The 27,798-nt window shown below is 36.9% G+C and overlaps 1 protein-coding gene across 1 annotated transcript; it reads right to left on the bottom strand.

Moving 5' to 3' along the window:
• Positions 1-23,301: 23,301 nt before the first annotated feature.
• Positions 23,302-26,776, bottom strand: LOC110738484 (caffeic acid 3-O-methyltransferase-like). The gene is made up of 3 exons (XM_021918895.1): positions 25,269-26,776; positions 24,913-24,977; positions 23,302-23,730 (listed from the first exon to the last, which is right to left on the bottom strand). The coding sequence occupies exons 1-3, from the start codon at positions 26,029-26,031 to the stop codon at positions 23,431-23,433; spliced, it is 1,128 nt and encodes a 375-aa protein (XP_021774587.1). The 5' UTR covers positions 26,032-26,776; the 3' UTR covers positions 23,302-23,430.
• Positions 26,777-27,798: the final 1,022 nt, after the last annotated feature.

Raw genomic sequence — 27,798 nt, 5'->3', positions numbered from 1 at the left:
TTAACCTAAGCGCTTTTAATTCTGTCAAAATTAGGTTTAATCTCGGGATTAGGCATAATTACTGATCGGGCTTAGTATTAACAAGCTTTAGTTCATTTTGTTTTTGGTCAGGCTAGTTGGGTTATGTGTTTAAGCTTTAATCAGTAGTCCATAAGCATTCCTCACTCCAATCCAACACAAAGTGGAATTATTTATCGCCATAGCACTTCTGGTCGGGACAGAGGACCAAAATTAGATGTCTACAGTTAGCCCCCACTTTGATCGAGTCTAGAATAGACGATGATCAAAGTAGCCAAGGAAATAAATACAAGACTTATTCTGCAAAGTTACTTAAGGGTAAGGAATCTTTCAATAGTGTTGAGAATGTCGAGACTATTTTCGATTCGCTAAGTGTTCAAGACAAGTAGTTGCTAAGACCAGAAAAGGTATCTTCTAGTTTTAGTGCGCTAAAGAATCTAGATTAACCCTTTGCTAATGTAGAACGCTTTTACAAGTAAAGGCTGTCCTGGGTGATGTCATGTTATGAGAAGGTACCGGGTTTAAAAAAGAGTAAAGAGGATGATACCTTCTCAATATGTCATCGGTGGTCTAAAGTCCCTCGATATGTCATTGAAACTTTAGTCCATGATTTTAACAAAGTAAAAGATGATAAAATGAGAGTGTGTCGTCATTTGTAGCCTAGCACTTGAATAAAAGATTGACATACGCTGCAAAAACAGATACTCGACGTTAGAGAGAAATACATGTTTCGTGTTTGGAGGCAAATATCCAAATCTAGTGAGAGAGAAAAAAAATCAGCAGCTTTCTCAGCAGTTTTGTCCACAAGATGAAAACACGCGTCTTAGGACTCGGGCACGTGTCTAAATAGGTATGGCTTTAGCAGGGGCGAATTCTTTATACAGGGGGTGGACGGACACCCTAATTGTCCGGTAAAGCTAGAGTGCTTCCTAGCTAACCGTATTTGCTTCCAACGAGGGGTGTTTGACCATGATGGTTCGGCGCGCTCGTCTATTCGTTTAAGCTAATGCCTAATGACAGAAATAAAAATTTTACCGTTTTCGAACGGAAGACAGATCACGTTGCTAGTGCAATTTTACGCAGCACATACGCCATACAATTTTACGCTGTACGATATGCCATACAATTTTACGTTGTATGATAACGCGGTATTTTTGTTATGGACGCCAAAAATACGAAAAACGTGAAATTTCTAAAAGGGCAGTATAGGAAAATGCCAAATTGTCTATGGGGGCTTTTGCGTAAAACACCACTACGGGACATTTTAAGATGCTTCACAAAAAACATCCAAAACGTATGCTTGGGGAAGGCACAAAGCACGATGTGCATGCAGGATGATGCAAAAAACTATCAAAGAAGAAAAGAAACTACTGGATGCAAAGCAATAAAAGGTTTTTGAAGGTTTTAAAAACTTCGCGAGAAAGCTTGTCGAGGCGCGAATTAAACGAGCTAAAACGTTTGGTTTGGAAGACTAAAAAAAAACCAGAAAAATGGTCCTTTTGTCTAACCAGTATCCGCGCAACTTTGAGGGTTGCGCTGGGGGTGTCGCGCGCAATATTAGAAGTTGCGCGTAGTTGTCTCGCGCAACTTTGTGAGTTGCCCGCAGAACTTAAACAACGAACAATTCTGAAGAAACATGATCCGCGACTCGTGCTCTTCTTCGTCATTCGCCATTTTCGATCTCTTTCTCTAGAGCTTCATTTTCGCTATCGTTTTGAAGCTAAGGAAAGTAAATCTTGCTCCTTGTTCATTGTACCAAATTTTGAATTCAGTCAACAAAATGGGAAAAATCGAAATAAGAACCCTAAATTTTGAAATTGGGGGTATTCGATTCGACTTGTTTTCATGAATTAGTTTGTTCTATGTCGTTGTGACATGTTTAAGGAATATATTGCAACAAATTTCATATGAAGTGGTCAAGTATCGAGTCATGTATGATCATACACAAGCATATATGTTTTTTCTTTATTTGATTTCTAAATTTGTGCTTGAACTTATTTCTTTTTGCTCATATGGACTATACTTGTCAATTTTTATGTAAATTGAAGTGTTGGAACGACAATTATGCATTAAAATTAGGATTAAAGCTTTGAACTTTTATAATGGCATGAAATAGTTCTTGTGGCTCATGCTTAAGTTTCAAAATTAGTTTTATCAATGCTAACAATAATCGATAGTTATTATTATTCACTTATAAAACTATGATTTCAAGATTTACATAAAACTAGTTAGTTTAGGAAATTCTTGAAGATATCATCGAACTGGTGTAATTTGGTTATATTTCGGGCTTATGAGCCCCGTTTTCGAGTGTCGTAGCCCTTAATATTGGGTGGCTTCGATGACTTGTCTGTTTTTAAAAATTAGACCCTTTCATGTTGCTCAAAATGGGTCTAGAAATCCCGTGTTTCGTCTTATTATGATAACAACCACTAGTAGAAAATAGTAAATGGGAAGCGGTTCAAAACCATAATTGGAAGCGGTTTTGAACCGCTTCCCATTAGGGGGCTTCCCATTGTCGCATTAAATGGGAAGCGGTTCAAACCGCTTCCAATTTGAAGGGAATTGGAGCGGTTTAATGTTGAACCGCTTCCAATTATGACTTTAAAAAATAAAAAAAAAATTTGATTTTTTTTAACAAAAATTAATACACAAATAAAGACATAAGTATAAAAATTATATTTTCATTAATAATTAATTGTAATATTACATGATAAATATTCAACACCAAAAAAAAAAATACAACCAATATTAAAACCACCCTAATCCGCCACTACCGCAGTCGAAGCCACCAGCCCGCCACCAGCCGACGCTAGCAGCCCACCCCCGCAACCAAAGCCAACAGCCCACCACCGCAATAGACGCCAGGATCCCACCACCGCAACCGACACCACCTCGCATCCAACCTTCAAAAAGCAAAATTAAATTGAAATACACATAAAAATTACAAACCCAAAAACGTAAAAAATTAAAATACCCATAAAAATTAAAATAGCCATACATATTGAAATACCCATAAAAATCAACATCTTTATCTATAATCAACAAAAAAAAATAAAATTAAAAAATTAAAAAATTAAAAAAAAACCCAGAAAAATTAAAAAAAAAACGCATAACAAAATTCATACCCAGAACAAATTAATACGAACCCAGAAAAATTAGTACGAAGATTACAAACCCATAAAAAATTAAAAAAAACCCAAAAAAATTACGAACCCATATCCAAATTAATACGAACATTACGAACCCAGAAAAAAATTAAAAAAAACCATAACAAATTTGAACCCAGAAAAGATTAATTATGGACCCAGAAAAAATTAAAAAAAAACCCAGAAAAAATTAAAAAAAACCAAATTTAAAAAATATACAAACATTAACTAGATTAAAAAAAACCCAGGAAAAATTAAAAAAAATCTCAAAAAAAATTTATATGAATCTAGAAACAACAAAAATTTAGATCTAAATTCTAACCTGAAAAGCTCAGTGGTTGCTCGGTGGGTGTTGAGGGCTACTCGATGAAATCGGAGAGATCTGGGTAATGGGAGGATGAAGAAGAAGAAGAAGATGAAGAAAGGAGAAGAGAGAGCAGACGTGAGAATGGAGGGGAGAGAGGAGAAAGAAATTAGGCATGAATGAGAAAGAAGATGGAGATAGAAAAATGAGACGAGAGAGAAGAAGGCCGTGAGAAATGAGAGGAGAGAGAAGAAGAGCATGAGAAATCGGGGGAGGGAGGAGAGAGAAGAAATGGGATTTTTATATTAAGCATCTTTTGGAAGCGGTTCACTGTACAAACCGCTTCCAATTACACGATTTGAAAGCGGTTCACCCATAACCGCTTCCCATTTGCTTGATTTGGTTTTTTTTTAATAGGTGTTTTTGGAAGCGGAATTCCATAACCGCTTCCCATTTTTGGCTTCCCATTTACTTTAATCTACTAGTGAACTAGGATCTTGGAAACGATTAAACGAGTGTGTTTGAATAGTTTTCGACCATTTATAGTTTTAACAAAGGAAACTTGCTAAGTCTAGTATTATTGGCCATTCGTTAGAAAAAGTAATGAAATGTTGTTCAACTTTTTTCTCTATTCTCGCTACTTTTGAATCCTTTCCTTTGAGCTCAAATATTGTTACTGATTGAAGCTTGAGAAAGTAGATATTATCCTCTTTGCGAAATTACAATGTTTTCAATATTTTTCATTCGTGCAACAATAGAGAATTTAAAATGAAGACCCCTCAATTTTGAATTTAGGAGTCTTTTATGTTTTAAATCATAAATTTGTTTGTCTTATGTTAATAAAGTGTCTTGATACAATTTCATGATGAACGATTGAGTATTAAACTTTCGTATGAGCAGGCATGTTGTATGCGTTTGAATTCTATTTTGATATGCATGATTTTGTTTCTTTTGCTCTATACTAGTCATACTCTCTAATCTTTAGAGTAAATTGAAGTATTGAAACAACAGTTATGCACTAAGATTAGTTATTGAAGTTGAACTTGAAAATGGCTTGAATGTGATATGTTTGTAGTTTGTCCCATGGCCAAGTTCAGTTGCAAACTTAGTTTTCAAACTAACATAATGATTTTTGAATAATTATGATGCATTTGAAAATTATGAGGCTCAAGATCTACGTAAACTATTTATAGTTTAGGTGATTTTCGAATGTAGCTCGAATGGCATGAATATCTCATCTTGTTTATTGTGGATACTGGAGCCCCCATGTGTCGGGTTATGCGCATTCTTATTATTTCTCAAGTCATGGAGCCCCCAGTTTGGGGTAGTTCTAATGACTTGCTACTGTTTAGATCAATCATATCATCATGATGTGGGAATGGGCCTATGTATCCCATGTTTTGTGTTTTGAGAACATTTTAGGATAATGACATGGCTTATGCATTTTTAGCTAAAGTCATGTTTAAGGAAGCAAGTTAGTTCTTTGCTTGCTTATAAACCAAAAACAATTGTAGTTAAGGTTTAGTAATCTTTCCTAATGTCAAAACGTTCGTAGAGATCATTGTGGTGATATTATTCTCAAAGTTGATTTAGAACATCAAATATTTTCTTCGCTCTTATCAATCTTTGATTTTGGTCTTGTAGGTGGTTCATTTACCATCCCTAAGCCAATATTCGCTGGATAACTAGGCGAGAACATGTTCGAGTTAAGAAGAAGTCGAATCTTAGTTCATTATTTTTGGAAATATTTATGTATATACATGTATTGTCCAAAAGGTTATGGAAAATCTGAAAATTTATTTATTTTGAGAAAATGAAACAAAATTCAGAAAGGGAATTTTGAACACTATATATATATATATATATACATATATATATATACATATATACATATATATATACATACATACATACATACATATATATATATATATACATATATATATATATACATATATATACATATATATATCTGTATATATATCTTCTTTTTTTTGAGAGAGTAGGAAACACATTATTTCGAACTAGAATTCAAAATTTGGAGAGGGTCCAATAAATTTAATGAAAGTTTATTTTGAAAATAAGGTGAAACTACTATTTCTAGTATGCAAAATACATAAACATGTTATTTTCGAAACTGGACTCGAAATGGAAAGAAAAGCCTAGCTCGTAATTGAGTGTGACTTTTTTGTCCAAAATTGATGAAAGTAAGTTATAATTTGCAGCTTATTTCAAAAATGATATGAAAATATGATCAAACTTTTTAATCTTGTTATCTCTTGTTTTTAGTGTTTGTCATCATTGTCATATTTTGTTAATTGAAAGTGAAGTTCTTCCAATTAAACAGGCACCATGGTTTGAAAATGAATACTTATCAAATATAGGTTTGATGGAGATAATTTATAAAATCATTCGAATCACTTTCCAAAATATGGTCTTAATACAAAAAAATGTTAGAATAGACCTATATTTTTGTAGCCCCCAAGTGTAGACTTAGGTGTTTTTTGCAATTCATGTATACATATACTGGGGATGTTTCTCATGTTCGAAGCCCCTGGATTTGTATTTCCAATTTGTGAGATTTTGCATATGTTTATCATGAATTGTTTGATCAAGTAGGAAGCAATGTTCTTCCCTTTGTCATTTAAGTTATTAAGATGGTTCGTAATAAGCTTTGCATGACATTGATTTTGTAACATAATTAGCGTGTTAAAATCTGTAAACATAGAGAAGTAGGGATGTCCTGGCTTTATTGAGCCCCCATTGAGGCAAAGAGCAAAAAAAGTTACCATTTTTGGAGTTTTTAGTTGCCAATGGGAGGGATCATCCTGACTTACCCCCCAAAAAAGAAATGAACAAAAAAAGACGGATTTGCATAAAAAAGGAAGGGGAATCCAACTTTCCTATAGAAGAATAAAGATAGAAAAGTAGACATGTTTTCGAAAAGCAAGGATTATTGACTTAATAGTTGTCATCGTGATGACTTGGCAGAGAGGTATATGGGTAATAGCGATAACGATCATTTTTTCATGTAGCGATTATGTTAATCACTACAAGAAAACACCTTATTTACGACGGAAAAAATCCGTCGGTACACCTTATAATTCCGTCGGAAAGGGCTGTTTCCGACGAAATTCCGTTGGAACACGTTGACGGAAATCACTTTGTAGGAATTTTGGCTTATACCGAGGGATTTTCCGTCGGAAAAGTCCCTACCGACGGATTACAATTTGTCGGAGCCTGAATTTGACCAGAAGTGGAAGTCCGTCGCAAGGTTCCGACGGACTTAATTCCGTAGGAAGAAATATGGCTTCCGACGGAAATTTCCGTAGGAAGGAGCTTCTCTTCCTACGGAATTTCCGTCGGAAATCAAAGTAAAAAAAAATAAAAATAAAATTCAGTCCACCCACCTAGATCCACCACCTCCCCCCTCCCCTGCTCAACACCGCAATCCGCCCCACAACCACCCCTAACCCACCAACGTTGCCACAACACCACGACTCATACCAAACCCCACCGAAACTACCCCAACAACAGTCCACCAAATACCACCGACACCACCACAATCCCACCCACACCAAACTGAAGCCACCACACCACACCAGCCCCCACCACCACCGACACCACCACACCACACAACCACGCAAACAACATACACCAATTAACCCCAAAAAATCGCAAAAAAAATTAAACATCGAAAAAGAAAAAAAGAACGAAAATTAAACATCGAAAAAGAAAAAAAACCAAAAATCAAACGAAAATTAAACATCGAAAATTAGATCTACAAAAATTAAACATCGAAAATTAAAAAAACGAAAATTAAACGAAATAATAATTTGACCACTTACCTTGAATTCCATCAAAACCCCTAAATTAGCTTGAATTTGGGTTTTAAAGGTCAATTCGACCATGAAAACTCTAGATCTAGGGTTTTCATGGTCGAATTTAACATGAAAAACCGGGTGGTGGTGTGTTGTTGCGCAGCGGCGGTGGTGGCGGCTTCGTTGGGCAGTGGTGGTTGCGAAATGAAGGGGAAGGAGATGGAGGACAGAGAAACGAAGGCGGCTTCGTTGCGCAGTGGTGGTTGCGAAATGAAGGGGAAGGAGATGGAGGACATAGAAACGAAGGCTGCTTCGTTGCGCAGTGGTGGTTGCGATGGAGGACAGAGAAACGAAGGGGAATTGAAGGAGGGAGGAGGAGAGAGAATCAAAGGGGAAGGAGGGAGGAGGAGACAGAGACGAAGGGGAAAGAGGTAGGAGAAGAGAGAGAAAGGGGAAAAGGAGTGGAGAAAGAGAAAAAGAAAAGGAGGAGGGAGAAAAGGAGAAGAAAGAGAATAAGGGGGGGGGTTAAGGGAATTCCGGGTTTTTTTTTCCTTTTTTTTTATTTTTTTATTTTTTTAATTAAAATCCGTCGGAAAGGGGTAAAATCTGTCGCAATCTTCCGACGGATTTAATCCGTAGGAAATAAATATGTTCCGAGGGATTTATTTTCCCTTGGAATTTACAGCTACCTACGGAATTTTCCGTCGGTAGATATTTACCGAGGGAATATTCCGTCGGAAGAAGTAAATTCTGAGGGAAAAAAAATTCGTCGAAATATTTCCGAGGGAATTTCCCTTGGAACTTATCTTTTCCAACGGATATTTCTGACAGACCAAAATTCCGTCGGAATTTTCGAATTTTCCGACGGAATTTAAGTCCGTAGGAACAATTCCGTCGGAAAACGACCTATTTCCAGTAGTGAATCAATGTTCCTTGCTTAGAGAGGATGAAGATATCCCACGCAGGCGGACATATTAATTGCTTATGATAAGTAAGATGGCCAATGCTCAAGAGTTGTAAAAGACATCTAAAGTTGACGTCAAGATTGTCGATATATCAAATCAATTTACAGTATTCACTCGTTTTCTTTTTAGGAAATGTATATAGAACTTTGAATCACCTTGGTAATAAATAGCCCTATTATTAAAAGAAAATAAGATGATTGTTTTTGTAAGTGATAGTCATCTTATTTTTCTTGGTAAAAGATATGGAAAACATCGAATTTAAATTGATTCAATTGCTTTATCAAAATGATGTAATCAAACTAATCGCTATCAAATCATCCAAATTATTTGATTCTTTTATTTTTATTTTTTTTTCGATTTTTGCTCAACACTTCATGCACTTTATGTATGGGCATAACTACTCAATAGTAGGTCTATATATGCAAAGGCCTAAGGTGGGCCATATTTTCGTAGAATGATGATTTTTGTGGTACATGGTTATGGGCTACCTCAAGGACGGCCTTTACAAGGTTGTAACGTGGCTAGGCTCAAAGTTATATAAAAAAAAATGGACAGAATCAAGTATACTCCCTTAATCCCTTACTTTTGGTGCTTCCCAAATTAAAACCTTTCTAGTTCATTTAACAACACATACATTAGGTACCTTTCTCTTGCCTTTTTTTTTTCTTTTTTTTTTTTCCTTTTTTTGGCAAGTTTGGTTTTGGGTTTAGAACGATTTTTTTTTTTACTTTTGCATTAGATTTTTCCTTTTTAGGTTTAGACTAACCTTGTGTCCCCCTCTTATATTCCGTGCCCCCAAATTTTCATTTATATCTCTTTGCACCATTCCCATCCCAAGGTTTGGAATAATGTAGGTTGAATAAGTAAGGCTCAATTGAGGAGGCTCAAAAGGGTTGCCAAAAATGGGTTTGTTCTAAGGTTAAAAAACATGGTATCATCTTCGTGGAGTTTCAAGTTGCCTCCTATGTTCGTGTAATCATCATATCCTTTATTTGTGGGCCAAAGATGGACCTCTTTTCATTTGATAAATCTTGTAATCAAAAGCTCATCAAGATTCTTAAAGTGTTGAGTATGTATGTCTGTTTTGATATTGCCTGTTTGCATATATATTTCATTAAATTCGAGCGAATAACAACAAAGTGATCAAGAAGAGAATACAATAGACGTACTTGAAAATATAATTTTTATTCATTAATTAATGAGAGTACACAATAAGTAGATTCGACAGCATGAATCTCTTAGTCTATCATAAAGAAAACAAAAAAGGAATGAAACAAAACAAGACCTAAGGTGCTAAATCTTGAATTATTGACAACTTCTTGAGATCGTGTCTTCGAGCTTTGTCCGTTTCCAACGTAGGTGAGATCCGCTCTAGATATCTAGTCCATCAATATGATTCATGGTTTCATTTATCAAGTCCCTTTCAATTAATGTCCCTATAGTATAGACTTTACGAAATGTGTCTAAACCAAGGTATTGTGGCACTTGTATGGTGGAGACATATTATCTATGAACTTTAAGACAAGTTCATGATCTAGAGGTCTTTGTGAAAGAAGAGCAACCTTTGATCGCCACTTGGAAAAGAAGTCAATAAAACCTTCTTCTTCCCCTTGCTTGAGCAATTCAAGATCGCGTAAGGTAGTTGTGAGCTCGATGTTATCTCCATATTGGGCTAAAAATTCTTTTACAACGTCCTCCCAAGTGGAAGTTTGTTTTGCATCGAGGTTATAAAACCATGATCTAGCAGTTGGGTCCAATGAAAGAGGGAAAATACAAGCATATAAGCTATGCTCGACCCGTTTCAATGCCATCATTCCAAGAAAAGTCATTAAGTGAGTCCTAGGATTGTCCGTAACCTTAAAGGTTGGTAAATCCGTAGTCAAGAACTTTTCTAGGAGAGTCTTGCCACTAGGTTGTGGTGCAAGCTAATAATTGAAGAACTTAGTCCCTGAACTAGCTCAAAGGAAAAGTTTCTCCAAGGCCTCTAGTCTTTTGGCTCTTTCTTTTTCTTGCAGAATTTTTTCTTTTTCTTTCTCTACTTTTATTTTAGTCTTTTCTGCTTTTCTATAAGCCTTCATTTGGGCTTCTTCTTCTCGTAGGGCCTTTAGGTTTTGGAGTTCTTCTCTAAGTTTCTCCAATGCTATTTTGTCATCCATGATTGGACTAGGATGCGGATGTGGAATATGCATGATCTAGTAATATGTATCACGAGAAATTGAGCGCGTTCACTTAAAACCTTTTCTGCCAAGCATTCAAACAATGAACAAAAGTAAAAAATGTTTGTGTTTTTTTTATCCTTCTAATACGAATTCACTTTAAGCAAGTTTGTTTATGGAAAATGTCAATAAATTCACGAACAATCATCAATGGAATGTCATGATTTATGTTGACTTCAACAAGGTAATCATCTAAGGATTTTACTTTAGGTGAACTGTTTTCGAAAAAGGTAGAAGAGAAAGAAAAGAAAGTTGGATTGAATATGCTCATCAAATTTTTAGAAGTATTAATCAACCTGAACATACTCCTTAAAATGATCAATGTACTAGAATATGATACTTGATCATTTAGATTACAATAAAGATCTTTATTTTTTAGATTCTCATATTGCTCATGTTTAAAGGATAACTACTATAAGTTTAAATAGAATGGTTGACTCCGAACATAAACCCAAGTAATAATTAAATCATTTTATCGAATTTATCATTCATTATTCTCTCTTCTATTTTTTTTTTTTTTTTTTTTTGTTGAGAATAATAATTTTTTTTTTCAGTTTCTCTTTTGCATCATACTTTCTTTTTTTATTAGAACAATTTCTTGAATTTTTTTTCCGCTCTATTAATCATTATTTTTTTTTTTGTGAGTAAATCATCCCAAGTAAGGTTCTCGGGATTTTCTTTTTAAACCATAAAAGAGGTAAATAAATTATACTCTTAAATCAAGGTTGATTAATTACAACTAAAAGATGACGCCCACGAAAATAGACACGTTTAAAAATGGGAATATTGATGACGTCCTATTAAGGGATGCGAACATCTAATGACGAACCTTATAAGAAGTAATGTCATTAGTTCGATTAAAAATTACGTAAACGAATCATCATAATCGAAAAGTGTATCGCGCGCAATTTTCCGTCTTGCGCTAAGGTGGAGAGTGCAACTTCGAGAGTAGCGCCTGCCACATGCATATTTTTTTATTTATTTTTTTTGAAAATTAAGGATAATACAAGATTTTTGAATTTTGTAAATAAGAGAAAGATGGAAGACATATTTTTTTAAAAAAATAAAAATAAAAGAACGATTAAAAGACCTTTTTTTGATATTTTTAAGAAAAGAAAAAAAAAAATTAAAAACAACGAACTAAGTTACACAACATTGTTATTAGCACCAACTTAACAATTAACCTTGAAGCGGTAATATCGTTTTCTCCGTAGGACGTTGCTCGTAACGAGTCAAAGTTAACATTGAGCAGTAGGCTCGCGCAAGACTCAGAGTTGCTTGGAAGGCGCGCGCCACCTGGCAGGTTCGACATTTTTTTTTTCAATCGAAACGATTTTTTTAAATCCAAAATTTATTTTTTTTTAATAATTTTTTTTTGTCAAACCACATTTTTTCGATTTTTTTTTTTTTTTATCTCTAGGTAACAAGTTGGAATTAATTAGATTAGACACGAAGCATATAAGCACATAGACATGTAGTCACTTGAGCACATAAAAGGAACCGTCAAAGCATATAATGTGGTTCTATGGTCAAGGCTTGGGTGTCCAAAGGTACCATATCTTAAGAACGAAATTATGAATCAATCACTCAACGTGTTGACCCATGGCATGGTTCTCCCAACATATTGTTAGCAATATGGGTGGGATTATTGTTATTGATTTCGGGATAGAAGCCTAGTGTTGGCGACCCCTAGTCAATGAGCCAATCCCCAATGATTAGAAGGTGTTATGATTATGCATGATGCAATGTTGCTTGTTTGGCTTTTACTTTTGTGAAGAAGGAAGATATTATGCGTTCAAGTCTCGCTCTCTAACTAGAGATTATCCAAGTTAGCCCTCGTTACAACTCATAGGTAACCTAAGTTGAAAACCTTGAACCATAACTAAGAACTAATCTTGTAACCTCTAAGTCTGAAGTTGAGTCGCCATTGCGAGGTGGGTAGCCCGTCATTGGGGATCCCACTTCCTCTATGCCTATGGCCCTTTAAAGCGTAGGACTTTAAACTTTTAAAGGTGTGTTAGGATTTGAATTCCTGACTGTTTGGGGGATCTTGAGTTTGAATTTATTCTATCATTACACTTTTTTGTAAGAAACTAGTAAGGAGTCGCCAATGAGTTTTGGAAAAACTCATAAACCTCATTCATGTCTTTCTCCCAAGTGGAGTTCAAGGGATATTTAGCATGAATCATAAGTTTACCCATGCCCAAATTGGTCTAATAAACAAGAAATGAATTCGTGAGCGAGGGTACTAAAATAATGTTCCATTTAGGGGGGGGGGGAATCCTTAACATCCTTAATAAAACCGTCCCTGGCCTTATCAAATACATTATTTCCCCTCCCCCAAGACTCGGCAAAAAAATTCTCAAAGCATACATTATCAAGCCATGACTCTTTACATCGAAAGGGAAAGTTTGTTGGGTTTTGTAGTGTCCAATACTACCCGGAAGGAAACCCGCCCAAAGATCCATGCATAAATTAAAGCAACTAAACATACATGCTAATAATTAATTAACTAAACACATAATTAATTAACAATAAGAGAGAGAGAGAGAGAGAGAGAGAGAGAGAGCGAGAAAGAGGAAAATACGATCATACCATTGATGCGTGTTTTCCACTTAGCACAAACACGAACTCACCAACGGAGAAAGAGCCTCAAATGCAACCCCTCCAACGTAGTCAACCCGTGCGCCCAAACTTGGCTAATATTACCGGCTTGAGCAATATTAACACTACTAAACAAGACGATCTCTTTATAAGGTTTTCTCAATGGAGATGCCTTTTATAGAGTTCAATCCTTGCAACAATTTCCAAGGGAGACCTTGGGTATTTATAGGAGAAGCATCTTCATCCCTTTCATTTCCAATCAATGTGGGACTTTGCAAAGTTGAGAAATAAATATTTTTAATATAATTCTAAAATAAGTTAAAATGCAAACAACAAATAATCAAACAACAAATGGCAATCACAAGGGAGTGGTTAGGTGAGGATCATAAGGGAGAGCCAGATGGCCTCCTAGTTACCCAAGTCACCAAACCCACCAATCACAATAGCCATGACCGGTTAACACCCTTGGGCACCAAGTTATGGCCGATCAAGGCTATTTGACTTAGCTTGGGCTTGCTAGCCATACCGCAATCCCACTCGGCTAGGCTGCTCTTGTGCACTGCTCGGCATGGGCCTGCCAGCACGCACCGCAAGCCCACACATGCTGCTAGGCTGCTGTGCATTGCTCGGCTGCCATGCCGGGCTTGCTAGCAGGCCTCACTAGCTACAGCTCGCTACAAGCTTGGTGGCGTGCCGTGCTAGCAGACCTGCTACGAGCTGCGAGCATGCAGGCTTGCTAGCCACGCTATGCTGGTACTTGCGGCTTGCTTGCAAGCATGTGCTAGCCTAGCCCTCGTACGGCTAAGCCGATACGAGGTTAGGGCTATGCACTTTGACTTTATAATTCGTTGTTTGACTTATTTGTGCGTCTCGTTAATTCCTAGAATTTAACTCGACGTTCTGGTTTGACGCTCCAAGCTCGGAATCCGACGTTGGAATACGTATCCTCTAGTTTGACGTATTAATGCCTTCGGCTTAATTCGTCACCTTAGTTTGGTTGCACGTTTGGGTGTGACCCGGTGACTAGAGATGACCTCTAGCCCGACTTTCCGATCACTTAACTTCATTGAATAATTAACTACGTAATTAATTTTGAACCCTCTATCGGAATAATACACTTGTTTGAAGGACACCAATCCTTTCAATCTCCCACTTGTCCTTCTGGACAAGTGTGCTGATTGTGTATAGCCTATTTCCTATGTCTCTTCATGAACTATAAGGTAAGATTCTTCGTCATCCTTATTACGTTCAGAAGTGTTTCTCGATTACCAAGTTTGACTGTCAATAAGCAGATGATTTCTAAAATCCATCTGAGCACGACCATGCATTTTCACATTCTCGCTCTTCGAGAGGCCTTGTAAACAAAAAAGCCATGTTCCCTACTGTTAATAGGGGGACATTCCCAGTCTTGCATTGTCAGCTTCCCTTACTAAGAGGCCATAACCACCTAACTGTTGCCTTTATAATCCCCTTGTATGGCAGACGTTTGACAACATCAAAACGGACAAGTACTCAAACAAGAGAACTTACAATACTCATGGTTTAGGAAAGAGGTTCCGATAGCCATAATGAGTAATATACTTATGAAGATTGTTATATCTCTTAAAGTATTCTCATAGGTCGATCCGGTATAGTTCCAAACTAATACCTGTGCAAATGATTTATGACATACTTGTCCTCGTAGCACAAGAAACGATGCTATAAATCATACTACACATTAATCTCTCGTGGTCATTAGTTGTCCAACTTTTAAATGATCTCGATTAGGGATAACTTCGATAAGATATTCAATGTTCACTTAATAGGTGTTTCTTTATCCAAGACATTGTCTTGATACCCTATTTGAATATCCTCAAATCGAATGGACTCATTATTTAATCCTAAACCACAATTAAATAGAAACAGAGTGATAATAATTTGCGAAAAATTGAATTACTCCATAAATGAATGGTTCAACATAGTGTTTTACATTAAAATCTCCAAAATTAATTAAAACACTTATAACAGGAAAAATCAAAGCCAATCTCCAATATGCCTAATTCCCATTGCCTCAACGTGCTTGTTGTGTTTCACTTGAGGCAAAGGTTTAGTGAGTGTTTCGATTACATTGTTCTCTGTTCCAATCTTACAAATTCTAATTTCACCTTCGGACTTTCATTCCCTCATCATGTGAAATCGCCTCTTGACATGTTTGACCTTCTGATGTTCCCTTGGCTCCCTGGCCTGAGCAATAGCTCCATTGTTATCGCAATAGAGATCTATTGGACCCTTGATTGAGGGTACAACATCAAGTTAACCAACGAACTTATGAATCCAAACTGCCTCTTTAATTTCTTCTAAAGCTGCCAAGTATTCGGCTTCAATTGTAGAATCTACAATTGTGCTTTGCTTATCACTCTTCCAACTGAACGCTCCTCCATTTAGACAGAATATGTACCCTGATTGCGACTTGAGGTCGTCTCTGTCATTCTGGAAGCTTGCGTCGGTGTATCCTTCAACAACCAAATCTTTACTCCCTCCATAGACCAGAAATGTATCCTTGTTCCTTTTTAGGTACTTTAGGATATTCTTGGCCGCAGTCCAATGCGCCTGTCTTGGGTCTGATTGGTATCGGCCCGTAGCACTCAAGGCATACGATATATCCGGCCTAGTAAATATCAAGGCGTACATGATCTATCCAATAAGCGAAGCATATGGAATATGATTCATTCTTTCTCACTCATCAGGTGTCTTCGGACACTGATTCTTGCTGAGAGTTACACCATGAGACATGGGTAGGTGGCCTCTTTGGCCTCCGTCATACTAAATCGTGCCAATACCTTATCAATATAAGTACTTTGGCTCAATCCAATCATCCTCCTAGATCTATCCCAATAGATCTTGATGCCCAATATTTACTGTGCCTCTCCCAAGTCTTTCATTGAAAAACACTTTCCAAGCCAAGTCTTTACAGACTCCTACATCAGAATGTTGTTTCCTATGAGCAATATGTCATCGACATATAAGACAAGAAAAACGATGTCACTCCCATTAACCTTCTTGTAAATACAAGACTCATCTGGATTCTTAATAAAACCAAACTCACTAATGGCTTCATCGAATCGCATATTCCAGCTTCTGCTTTCCTGTTTTAGTCCATAAATGGACTTCTTAAGCTTGCATACCTTCCCAGCATTATTTGGATCTACAAAACCTTCCGGCTATGTCATGTACACAATTTCTTCCAAAATCCCATTAAGGAAGGCGGTTTTGACGTCCATTTGCCATATCTCATAATCATAATATGCAGCAATCGCTAGGATAATCCGACGGACTTAAGCATGGCAATTGGCCAAAAGGTTTCATCATAATCAACGCCGTGAATTTTCCTGTAACCTTTTGCCAAAACCAATCTAGCTTTGTATACATATACATTTCCATCTTTGTCGGTAGATAGGTATGTAACCTTTGGTCAAATCAACCAAGTCCCAGACTTGATTTTCAAACATGGAGTCCATCTCGGATTTCATGACTTCTTGCCATTTTGCAGAGTCAGGGCTCGTCATAGCTTGTTTGTATGTCGCTGGCTCATCTTCATCCATAACTAGGATGTCTTGATTCTCGATTAAGACAACACCGAGGTATCTTTCTGGTTGAGATCTTGGCCTTTGCAACCTACACAGGGTAATAGATTAAGCATTAGCAATGTCATTTTGACTTTGAGCATTGTCGGTTTGACTCTGACCATTGTCAACAGCTGCTTCTAAAGCACTTTGATTGTCTGTTTTGTCAGTTTGACTTTGTTGCTCACCTTCCCGAACTTCATCAAGTTCGATTTTCCTCCCACTTATCATTTTGGAAAGATGCTCCCTCTTTAAAAAGATACCATCTCGAGCAACAAACACTTTGTTCTCGGATTTGTTGTAGAAGTAATACCCATTTGCTTCTTTTGGATATCGACACAAAGAAACATTTGTCAAATTTTGGTGCAAGCTTGTTGGACATGAGTCTTTTAACATATGCTTCGCAACCCCAAATCTTAAGAAAAGACAACCGTGGAGGTTTCTTTATCCATAATTCATATGGAGTCTTTTCGACAGCTTTTAATATAATAGAGCACGGTTCAGTGTAAGTGTCGCGGTTAGAAGTGCGTGTCCCCAGAAAGAGATAGGAAGATCGCTAAGACCCATCATTGATCGAACCATGTCTAACAGAGTTCGATTTCTCCTCTCGGACACTCCATTCCATTGTAGAGTTCCAGGAGGTGTCAGTTTTAAGAGAATTCCATGTTCTTTCAGATAATCGTCGAATTCGTAGCTTAAATACTCGCCACCTCGATACAATCGAAGTGCTTTGATTTTCTTGCCAAGCTGATTTTCCACTTCACTCTGAAATTCTTTGAATTTCTCAAAAGATTCTGATTTGTGCGACATAAGGTAGACATAGCCATATCTACTAAAGTCGTCCGTGAATGATAAAATAGCGATAACCATTTCTTGTGGTTGTGCTCATTGGTCCACATACATCCATGTGTATAAGACCCAATAAGTCACCGGCCCTTTCTCCCAACTTGGAGAATGGCTGCTTTATCATCTTGCCAAGTAGACATCCTTCGCAGTTTTCAAATGACTATAAGTCAAATACATTAAGAATACCTTCTTGTATAAGTTTCTTGATGCGTTTGATGTTAATGTGGCCAAGACGACAATGCCACAAGTAGGTTTGATTCAACACCACGGTCTTAGCCCTTTTGGTGGTATCATTAACATTATAAACCTGTTTGTCTAGTGAAAGCACATAAAGACCATTTTCTAAATGTGTCGTACCATATAAAACATTATCGAGATAAAACAAACAACTATTGTCTTTTATCCAAAATTCAAAACCCTTGGCGTCCAACGCCGAAATTGAAATAATATTTTTGGCAATGTTTGGAACATGATAACAATTTTCAAGTTCTAAAACAAGCCTAGAGGGCAAAGCCAAAGTGAGTGTCCCAACGGATACGGCTGCAATCCTTGCTCCATTTGTCGACCCGCAGTTCCACTTCTCCCTTCACTAGCTTTCTACTTTTCGTTAGTCCCTAAGCATTGGAACAAAGGTGTGAGCCACATCCGATATCTAATACCCATGAAGATTTTCTAGTAAAGTTAAGGTTTATAACATATATACCTGATCCAGAAGCAACGGTGTCGTTCTTCTTATCTTCCTTGAATTTGAGGCAATCCCATTTCCAATGTCCCTTCTTCTTGCAGTAGAAACATTCAGAATCGGATTGAGAAGAGGCTACCTTCTTTTCCTTGTTGCCCTTGGTAGCTTTTGACTTAGGCAAAAAGGTCTTCTTACCCTTCTCCTTAAAGCCTTTCTTCTTGCCCGAGCGCTTGAATGGCTTGCCTTTCTTGACCATAAGCATATCATGCTTCCCCTCATCCTTGAGCATTTGCTCGGCTTGCTTCAACATTCCATGAAGCTTGATGAGGGTTTTCTCCATGCTGTGCATATTATAGTTCATTTTAAACTGATCATAGCCTTTGTGCAGCGAGTGGAGAATAATCTCAATTGCCATCTCTGTTGAATACCCAGCATCAAGCCTTTCCATGTTCTTAAATAATCCAATCATTTTTAAGTACATGTGGGCTAACTGGCTCTCCTTTTTTGAGCTTGCTCTCAAGGATCTGTCTATGGGTCTCAAACCGCTCAGTTCGGGCCTGCTCTTGGAACATGTTCTGAAGTTCAGAAATGATCTCAAAAGTCGTCTCCTTTCTAAAGGTCTTTTGGAGATCCGGAGACATTGTGGCCAACATGATGCATTTGCCATCCCAATTAGCAGTGTGCCATCGATTTAGGGCAGCCTGAGTGACCTCCTCACTAGGAGCGTCGGGAATTTCCTCATCAAGGGCGTATTCCTTTTGCTCCTGCATGAGAACTATATGTAAGTTACTTTGCCAATCAAGGAAGTTTGTCCCACTCAACTTATCTTTATCGAGAATTGAGCGTAACGAAAATTGGTTGTTGTTGGTGTTAGTTGCAGACACGTTTCTACAATTAAAAGAATTTGAAATGAAAAACCGTTCATAAATAAGCTTGAAATTTAAAGCATTCATCCAAATTTTCAATCTTATTAGGCATTTTATCCACACAATAAAATTTATCCCTTTTAGACGAGAATAAAACGATTTCAAGACCCAAAAAGTGATTAAGCATGCTTTGGCTTGTCTTAGCACTTAATATTTTAAGGTAAACAATCCAATGGCTAATAGCTCTAAGCTACTCTTGGTTCGATAAAACGTCGCATCTAATGCTTCCTTGATGTTTATCTCCATTGCCACGACATCAAAGAACTCTTTACTGATATCGTTGAGTTTAACCAACTAACGTGTATATGATAACTTGCTTTGGCAAGCGCACCAACATACCTTACTTCCCTAGGAAAATAGTTATGCCTTGCTTTGGCATAGCTCATTACTATTCTCATTAGTTTCGTAAGTGTCATTTTGGAATGGCAGATTTACCTCAATATTCTTTGGGACTTAGGGTTTCTATGTTGGTTGATTTAAGTGAACTAAACTAATCATTCAACATTCGAAATCCTAAACATGCATCTAACATAGCAATCATATATAAGCACAATTATATAAAACATAAGTAAAGATGCATTTAGCAACTAGCATGACCCCTTGAAACTTGAATCTTCAAATCTTCAAGGGCCTTCATTGCATTTTCTTGGCTTCGTCTTCTTAGAAAAGCCGTCTTCGAGACATGACCACTAATTATGCAACTACTTACAAGACTAGGACTAATCTAAACTTTGAGTTACAAAAATACTCAACGGAACGCAGTCTGTATTTAGATTTACAAAAATACATAACGGAACGCAATCCGTATTTACTATCCTAGTCGGGCCCCACTAGTTGCCAGTTTGTAAAAACTTGTGATAAAATATCTATTCCATTCATCCATTCATAATCGTGAATGGCCCATGCATTTTACAAAATAAATCAAGTAACAATGCAAAACACGCGCAAACTAGTAACTAACTTAGGTGGTTAATCCAATTAACTTGCCTAACTAAAACTAGTCAAAGTTGTTATCCGATTATGTGAATTAACGCAATAATAATGGCTCAAACAATTAATGAAGCTCCCACTAAATTCTACATCCAACTTAATTAAAATTAATCCAATTAAAATAAATTAAGCGGGGTAACCCAAAATTTTGTCAAATTATTTTGCAAGTGCTGGGAAAAACCGAGGCCTAACCTCGTTTTAATTAAATAAATAAATAAAAATAAAAATAACGCAAAATTGCAAAATTAATAGCCAAACGACGGCCGAGTGCCTGGCACCAAGCCAAGAGGCTCGGTTGCTAGGCACCAAGCCCGGCTGCCATGCGGGGGTGCTGCCCCGCACAGCCACCTGCTAGTGGCTGACAGCATCGCTCGCGCGTTATGTTGGCCATAGCAGCGTGCTTGCAACGCACGCTAGTGCTGGCCGCGCAGGCCAAGATGTTGTGCAGGCTGGTGCTGCCTAGCAGCTGCACACCGTACCACACGCAAGGCCATGCCGCACCAAGGGGTGCCTGCTTCCACACTCCAGTGCACAAGCACGGCACATACTCTCGGCAGCCACATGCGGCTGCGCAAGCAGCCTAGCAGGCCAAGAGTTTATGCTCGAGGCTTGATGCCTCGTTTTGCGTGCTTATGCCTCGAATTTTGTTCCAATTTTGTGTGACATGAAAAATTAATTCTAAATTATTTTTAGAACTAATATTGAGCAAAAATAAAAATAAAACAAGTCCAACTTAAATAATTTCAATTTTAGTGCACAAACCAAAATTAATTCAAGAACCATTCTTCTAATTATTTTTTGCTCAACTTGATGCTACAAAATTGGGGATTATTCTCACAATTAATTTAATCAACATAAATTAATAATGAGATTTGACAAAATATAGTTCAATAAATAAACACAATCATTCAATGAAAAATTTATTCAATACTAACTTGTGTAAATTTTGAATATTGTGATCTTCCAATATGAAGAACAATAATAATCCAAGCACAAGTTTGAACATTTAAGATTTTAATCAACTCAAAAATGATTAAGACCAAAATTAGTTCATTATGGAATTTAGAAAGTTAAGATCCAACCAAATAAACAATTAAAGATTGAATCTTTACCATTTTAAGGGCTTCAAAAATACATTTTGCATCATAAACAACTCCAAGCAATTATTTTGCAAAAATGTGAAATTGCAAGTTTATGTGAAAAATGAGCTCACCAAATTAAGCACCAATTACAACTTCATAAACATGCTTAATAAGGGTTATAATTGCAGTAGATTATTGGTATAATCAAACACATAATCCAACAATTGCATGCCATAATTAATCAAGGTTTAAAGATTTAAAAATTTCCGCAAAAACGAAAAACCCCTCAAAAAACATGTTTCTTGGTGGATTTTGGCCTCTGGAACGTTTTTTTTAATCACTTTGTGGGTAAAGAACGATGTAGAACGTTGATTCTATCCAAAATTCACTATTTTTAGGTCCAAATCAGGGTTCTTTAGCCAAAATTAGCATAAATACGAGATCGAACTAATTAAAAACGAGATTCTAATCTAATTAGAAAGCAAAACCAGAAATCTAAATCCATTTAAATCACCTTAATTAATTATTAGTCACAATAATTAAATGTACGCGGCTCCGATACCACTGTTGGGTTTCGTAGTGTCCAACATTACGCGGAAGGAATCCCGCCCAAAGATCCATGCATAAATTAAATCAACTAAACATGCATGCTAATAAATAATTAATTAAACACATAATTAATTAACAACAATAGAGAGAGAGAGAGAGAGAGGAAAAGACGATCATACCCTTGTTGCGTGTTTTCAACTAAGCACGAACATGAACTCATGAACGGAGAAAGAGCCTCAAATGCGACCCCTCCAACGTAGTCCACCCGCGCGTTCAAACTTGGCTCATATTACCGGCTAGGGTAATATTAACACTACTAAACAAGAGGATCTCTTTATAAGATTTTCTCAATGGAGATGCATTTTATAGATTTCAACTCTTGCAACAATTTCCAAGGGAGACCTTGGGTATTTATAGGAGAAGCATCTATCTCTTTAATTTCCAATCAATGTGGGACTTTGCAAAGTTGAGAAATAAATATTTTTAACTTAATTCTAAAATAAATTAAAATGCAAACAACAAATAATCAAACAACAAATGGCAATCATATGGGAGAGGTTAGGTAAGGACCACAAGGGAGAGCCACATGGCCTCCTTGTTCCCCAAGTCACCAAACCCACCAATCACTATAGCCCATGACCAGTGAACACCTTTGGGCACCAAGGTATGGCCGGTCAAGGCTATTTGACTTGGCTTGGGCTTGCTAGCCATACCGCAAGCCCACTCGGCTGGGCTGCTCTTGTGCGCTGCTCGGCATGGGCCTGCCATCACGCACCGCAAGCCCACACGTGCTGATGTGCATTGCTCGGCTGCCATGTCGGGATTGCTAGCAGGCCTCACTAGCCACGGCTTGTTGCGATCCTGTTGGCGTGCCGTGCCAGCAGGCCTGCTGCGAGCTGCTAGCATGCGGGCTTGCTAGCCACGCCATGCTACTGCTCGCTGCTGCTGCTCTCGCAAGCACCAGCAGCCCGTATGCTGGTGCTTGCGAATTGCTTGCGACAGCATGTGCTAGCCTAGCCCTCGTACGGCTAAGCCAATACGAGGTTAGGGCTATGCACTTTGACTTTATAATTCGTTGTTTGACTTATTTGTATGTCTCGTTGATTCTTAGAATTTAACTCGACGTTCGGGTTCGACGCTCCAAGCTCGGAATCCGACGTTGGAATACGTATCCTCTAGTTTGACGTATTAATACCTTCAGCTTAATTCGTCACCTTAGTTTGGTTGCACGCTTGGGTGTGACCCATTGGGTTTAGTATAAGGAAAGTTGTGAGATTAATATAATCAATCTCACTGATCGGAGATGGCCTCTAGCCCGACTTTTCGATCACTTGATTTCACTGAATAATAACTCCGTAATTAATTCTAAACCCTCGATCGGAATAATACACTTGTTTGAAGGACACTAATCCTTTCAAAGTTACAGTTAGAAACTAAAGCGCAAGTAGAAACCATAATTGGACAATGATCAGAATATGTTTTTGGGAGATGATATACCTAAACTGGGGGTGTGATAGAGCCAACTAATCAAGGCACCAATACTCCAATAGTGCTATGAAAAGATTTATGACTAATGAAGAGGATGACAATACATCTGACCTATTATTTAGGCAGTTCCAATGTGTAACATACTAACATCTCTTAACCTGTAATGTAACCTCAATTACCTATTACAAGAATCATTTTTGGAATTCAAGGACGGCGAAGAAGTAGTCAATGTGTACTGCCCTGAAATGTGGAAAACCTGCAGCGATTCCGAGCTGTCGGTACTCTTCCTCCATCCGGTGCCTGCCTTTAGCTCCATAGATTGTCATGACAAATATGTCTCCGGAAAGAAGGGCTCGTGTCCGATGACTGTCATCTGAGGTATCAGGTAACACTGGTTCACAGGCAATCAATTTCCCTCCTGCAGGAAGAGCCTCGTAACAGTTTTTCATGATCAGCTTGATTTCGTCGTCACTCCATGTTGTTAGTACCCACTGCACAACATTATACCATATTCATATTCCAGGCCAAGTTTGATCCAAATTAGGAGTATCTTGCTTAAAGCAGTTATATCATGCCGAAACAAGGATCATATATGTGCATTCTGGTGCATCTATTGCTTAAAGCAGGTTATATCATGCCGAAACAAGGGTCATATATGTACATTTATTTAAGGGAGAAGACAAAACTATCAATTGAGTTACAGAGTAGGTGAGTTTGTACAAACACTAAAATTCAGAAACCAAATCATACAACAGAAATTTGGTGCCTTTTCATGGAATAAGCTAAATTAGAAATGTAAGAACAGTCACATAAGTTAATCACCGCTAAAAGTACAATATTTAATACAGATTTGTGGTTCTCATTCCTACATCATGAACTCACTACTACTACCATCAAAACAAGCAGCCGCGAAGATAAGATATTAAAAGGCAACAATTCCAACCAAAACATGTGATACTTGGCAAGATTTTCATTTTTCTGGTCTCTTTTTGTCAGATACTAAAGTGTAAGATTTAAAAAATGCAGGCAGTGTAAGTTTAAGCATCTAGTTCACCAACGTTGTTGTCAAACAAACTGGTTACACACTTACACTACACGTTCTGTCAAATCGAATATCCTATGTTGATTGCAAACGATAAGCTCAAAGTACATAACATCACTACCCCAAACAGCCGAAAGATTCAACATATGCTATGGTTGAACTTACTCAAAGGTTAAAGAGCAAAGAGCATTATAGCCAGAGCAGAAATATAGCAAATGGCATCATCCTCACAGAACTAGACTCGTTTATAAGGAATTCCTTCTACCATGGACACGTTGCCGAAACTCCATAATGTCTATGATAAATCAAGAGTAAAAGAATTATCCTACATTTAGACACCATACATCATACAGTAGTGGTAATAAGTTTTGAACAGATGAACATAAACAATACACCCTATAGATAAGTAGTCCCCAAGACCCCAATAATAGTAGTAGCTTGTCTTTTTATCAAATTGTCATACACATACACCTCACCAATATGCATATAAGTCTATTTTCAACAATAAATGTTGCAAGGACCATGTAATAGAGGTAGACAATTCATGTGAACAAATTTGTGTAGATGTAGAAAATTATACAATACAGATATTACTAGTCTGTAAAAGAAGGTTGAAGAAGACAATTGATACCTTCATGAAGATTGCATCACCCAAAGGAATCGACTTGAACATGTCTCCGCCTACATGAGTCACACCTACAACTCACAAGTAACAATTATCACTTCTTTCGTCGCTTCAATATAGTAACAAACACCATCATAATAAGGTATAACTATAATGTATAATCTCTTCTTAACACTGCACTATGACACTAAATTTTACTTTCAATTTTTATGATCAGTAAACCCGAAAGCGAACTAAATGATTCTGCCATCTGATTAAGACTCAAACGACTCCTTCAACATACATTTATCAACCAAGATTAAGACTTATTATCAATATTTTTTTTTTCTATGAATTCAAAGAATAAAAATTAGAGAACTAACCTGGGATTTGAGGAGCTTGAGCAACAACCTCAGGAAGTTCAAAGTTAATCCCTTCCTTAATACAACTATACTTACTCATAATCATCTTCAAACAATCACCAGCACTCCCACCTACATCCACCAATCTCACCACCCCATCAAACCCATCATACCCACCACCAACCACCGCCTTCATAAACGGTACCGACACCCCAGCCATTGCCCGTTGCATCAGCTCATTCATCTCATCATTCCTCCCGTAGTAATCATACGCCGGCTCCCCATTCGCAACCTCGAACGGGGTCTTCGACGTTGGCCCCACCACCGCATGATCCACCAACGTCCACGCCCGCACCAACGCATCTTGGTGGTGCTGCAGCACGTACTCCCCGTACGACAACCCATCACCGCCGCCGCCGGCGACCAAAGTCTGGCTGACGTCAGTCAAAGAATATCTCCGGCGACCATCGCCGGCGAGTGATGGGTGCTCGGAAAACACGCCGTAGGTGGTGAGAAGGCGGAGGAGGCGGCCGAGGTTATCGGCATCGGCGTGGGGGTTGTTGGGGAGGATAAGGGGGATGATCTCGGCGGCGGTGAGAGGGGTGTTGGCGCCGGATGACCAGATGGCGGCGGGTACTTTGAGGCGTACGACGGCGTTTAATGCCATGGGTATGCTTATCATGTTAGCTAGCTCCATGATTTTTAGTCTTGCTTCGTTTCGAGCCTCGGATGTTTCATCGATTTCCGGCTGCGCTGCGGTGGTTGTGGATTTTTCAGGCGACATTATCTGTTTTGTTAACTACTCCGTATGATTTGAAGCAATATATAGCATTTGAAATGGTAATAATTCCAAATAGAAACTATTTTATTTAATTGCAACTAAATAACGTTACCTGCTTCCCATTTTCTCCACTAACTATCTTTATATATTCGATTATTCGCTATCTTAAAAAATCCATACTAATCTATGACTTACTATAGACAATAATAAAACCACGAACTTAAGAAAATCAAACAATTATTCAAATCAATAATCTATTTGTAACATGAATATCAGAATATGCCACCCTTTGTCTATATAGGTGCACGAGTGAATATGCCACCGTAATAATAACACATATAATAACGTAAAAAATTCAAAGAGTGTATCCTCCGTATGTAACCACCCTTTATAACATCTATTTTTATTATTTAATATCTATATAGGAAAGAAATATTACACAATACTGTAAAAGATTTTCCTTAAAAAAAAAATATTAGAAAAGCTTTAGTGTATCCTTCCAAATATATATTGATACCATAAACAAGAATATTCTAATATCTTATTCTAAATTATTACGTAAAATATTATGCAAAAAAAAATGTAATTTCATATTTAATTAGTAAAGTCTAGCATAGTAATAATGGTAAATGGTCAGAGCATAATTTTGTTAGTAATATTATGGTAACATATCACCCGTGCATAAATATACTCCCTTAATTAGTAAACTATTATGCCACTTATTATGGTAAACTATTTCCTTATTTCTGTTAAAAGTTTACTTCCTTAGTTCTGTTAGTAATATTATGTTAACATAGGACCTGTGCTGCCTTGCATATATATATACTTCCTTAATTACTAATACCTTAATTAGTAAAATGCAATTTCATATCTTATTTGTAAAGTCTAGAAATATTATGGTAACATGATACGACCATCTTTTTTTTTTTTTTTTTTCAAAAGTGATACGAGCATCTATATACATAATGATTTACATAAATTAGTCAAATATAATATTTTTAATAAAGATGATGACTATATAATTAATTATGCAATCTTAGACTTAACAAAGATAAGAAAAATTGAATAAATTTAAGAAAAGTCAGTTAAATCATGCAATATTCTTTTTACCTTTTATTTTTATCTCAATTTTTCCAAAACATCTTACCTAACCATTATAAAAAGTATTAATCTAAATTTTTGAATCACAAACTTTAAACGATATTTCTTCTAATGGCACAAAATTATACACTTATACAAAATTTCAATCCGTCAAATGAAAATATTACTATACAAGCTAGGGTTATCTACTTATGGACTATTCCATCTTTTAATAATGCAAATGATGTACATTCTCTAGAGATGGTTCTATTAGATGAACAGGTATGTAGTATAATGTTTGTCATCATTTTTTTTTTTTTATATGTGTATATGTTGTGCTAGCATTTTATGGAGTTTCAATATTTATGTTTTTTTTATACTTCTTATTATTTTTTTTATATAAATTAGGGAGGAAAGATCCAGGCTTCCGTAAAAAACTCCTTGCTTGTGATATTTCAAACTATTCTAGCGGAGGGACAAGTTTATAATATTTCAAAATTTGGAGTTGGAATTAATAATGGATCATATAAACCGACAAGACATGCGTACAAAATTATTCTTAAACACTTAACTACAGTCAATCAGGTGGAAGGAACAAGCATTCCCATTTGTGGTTTTGATTTGAAACCTTACGATTCAATAGTTTCAAACAAGCTGGACACCAATATTAAGTTATTTTAAATAATTTAT

Source organism: Chenopodium quinoa, unplaced genomic scaffold (genome assembly GCF_001683475.1).
Source record: "Chenopodium quinoa cultivar QQ74 unplaced genomic scaffold, ASM168347v1, whole genome shotgun sequence".
Classification (NCBI taxonomy): Eukaryota; Viridiplantae; Streptophyta; class Magnoliopsida; order Caryophyllales; family Amaranthaceae; genus Chenopodium; species Chenopodium quinoa.
Note: the sequence above shows the minus strand (reverse complement) of the source record. Positions and strands in the feature narration are given on the sequence as shown.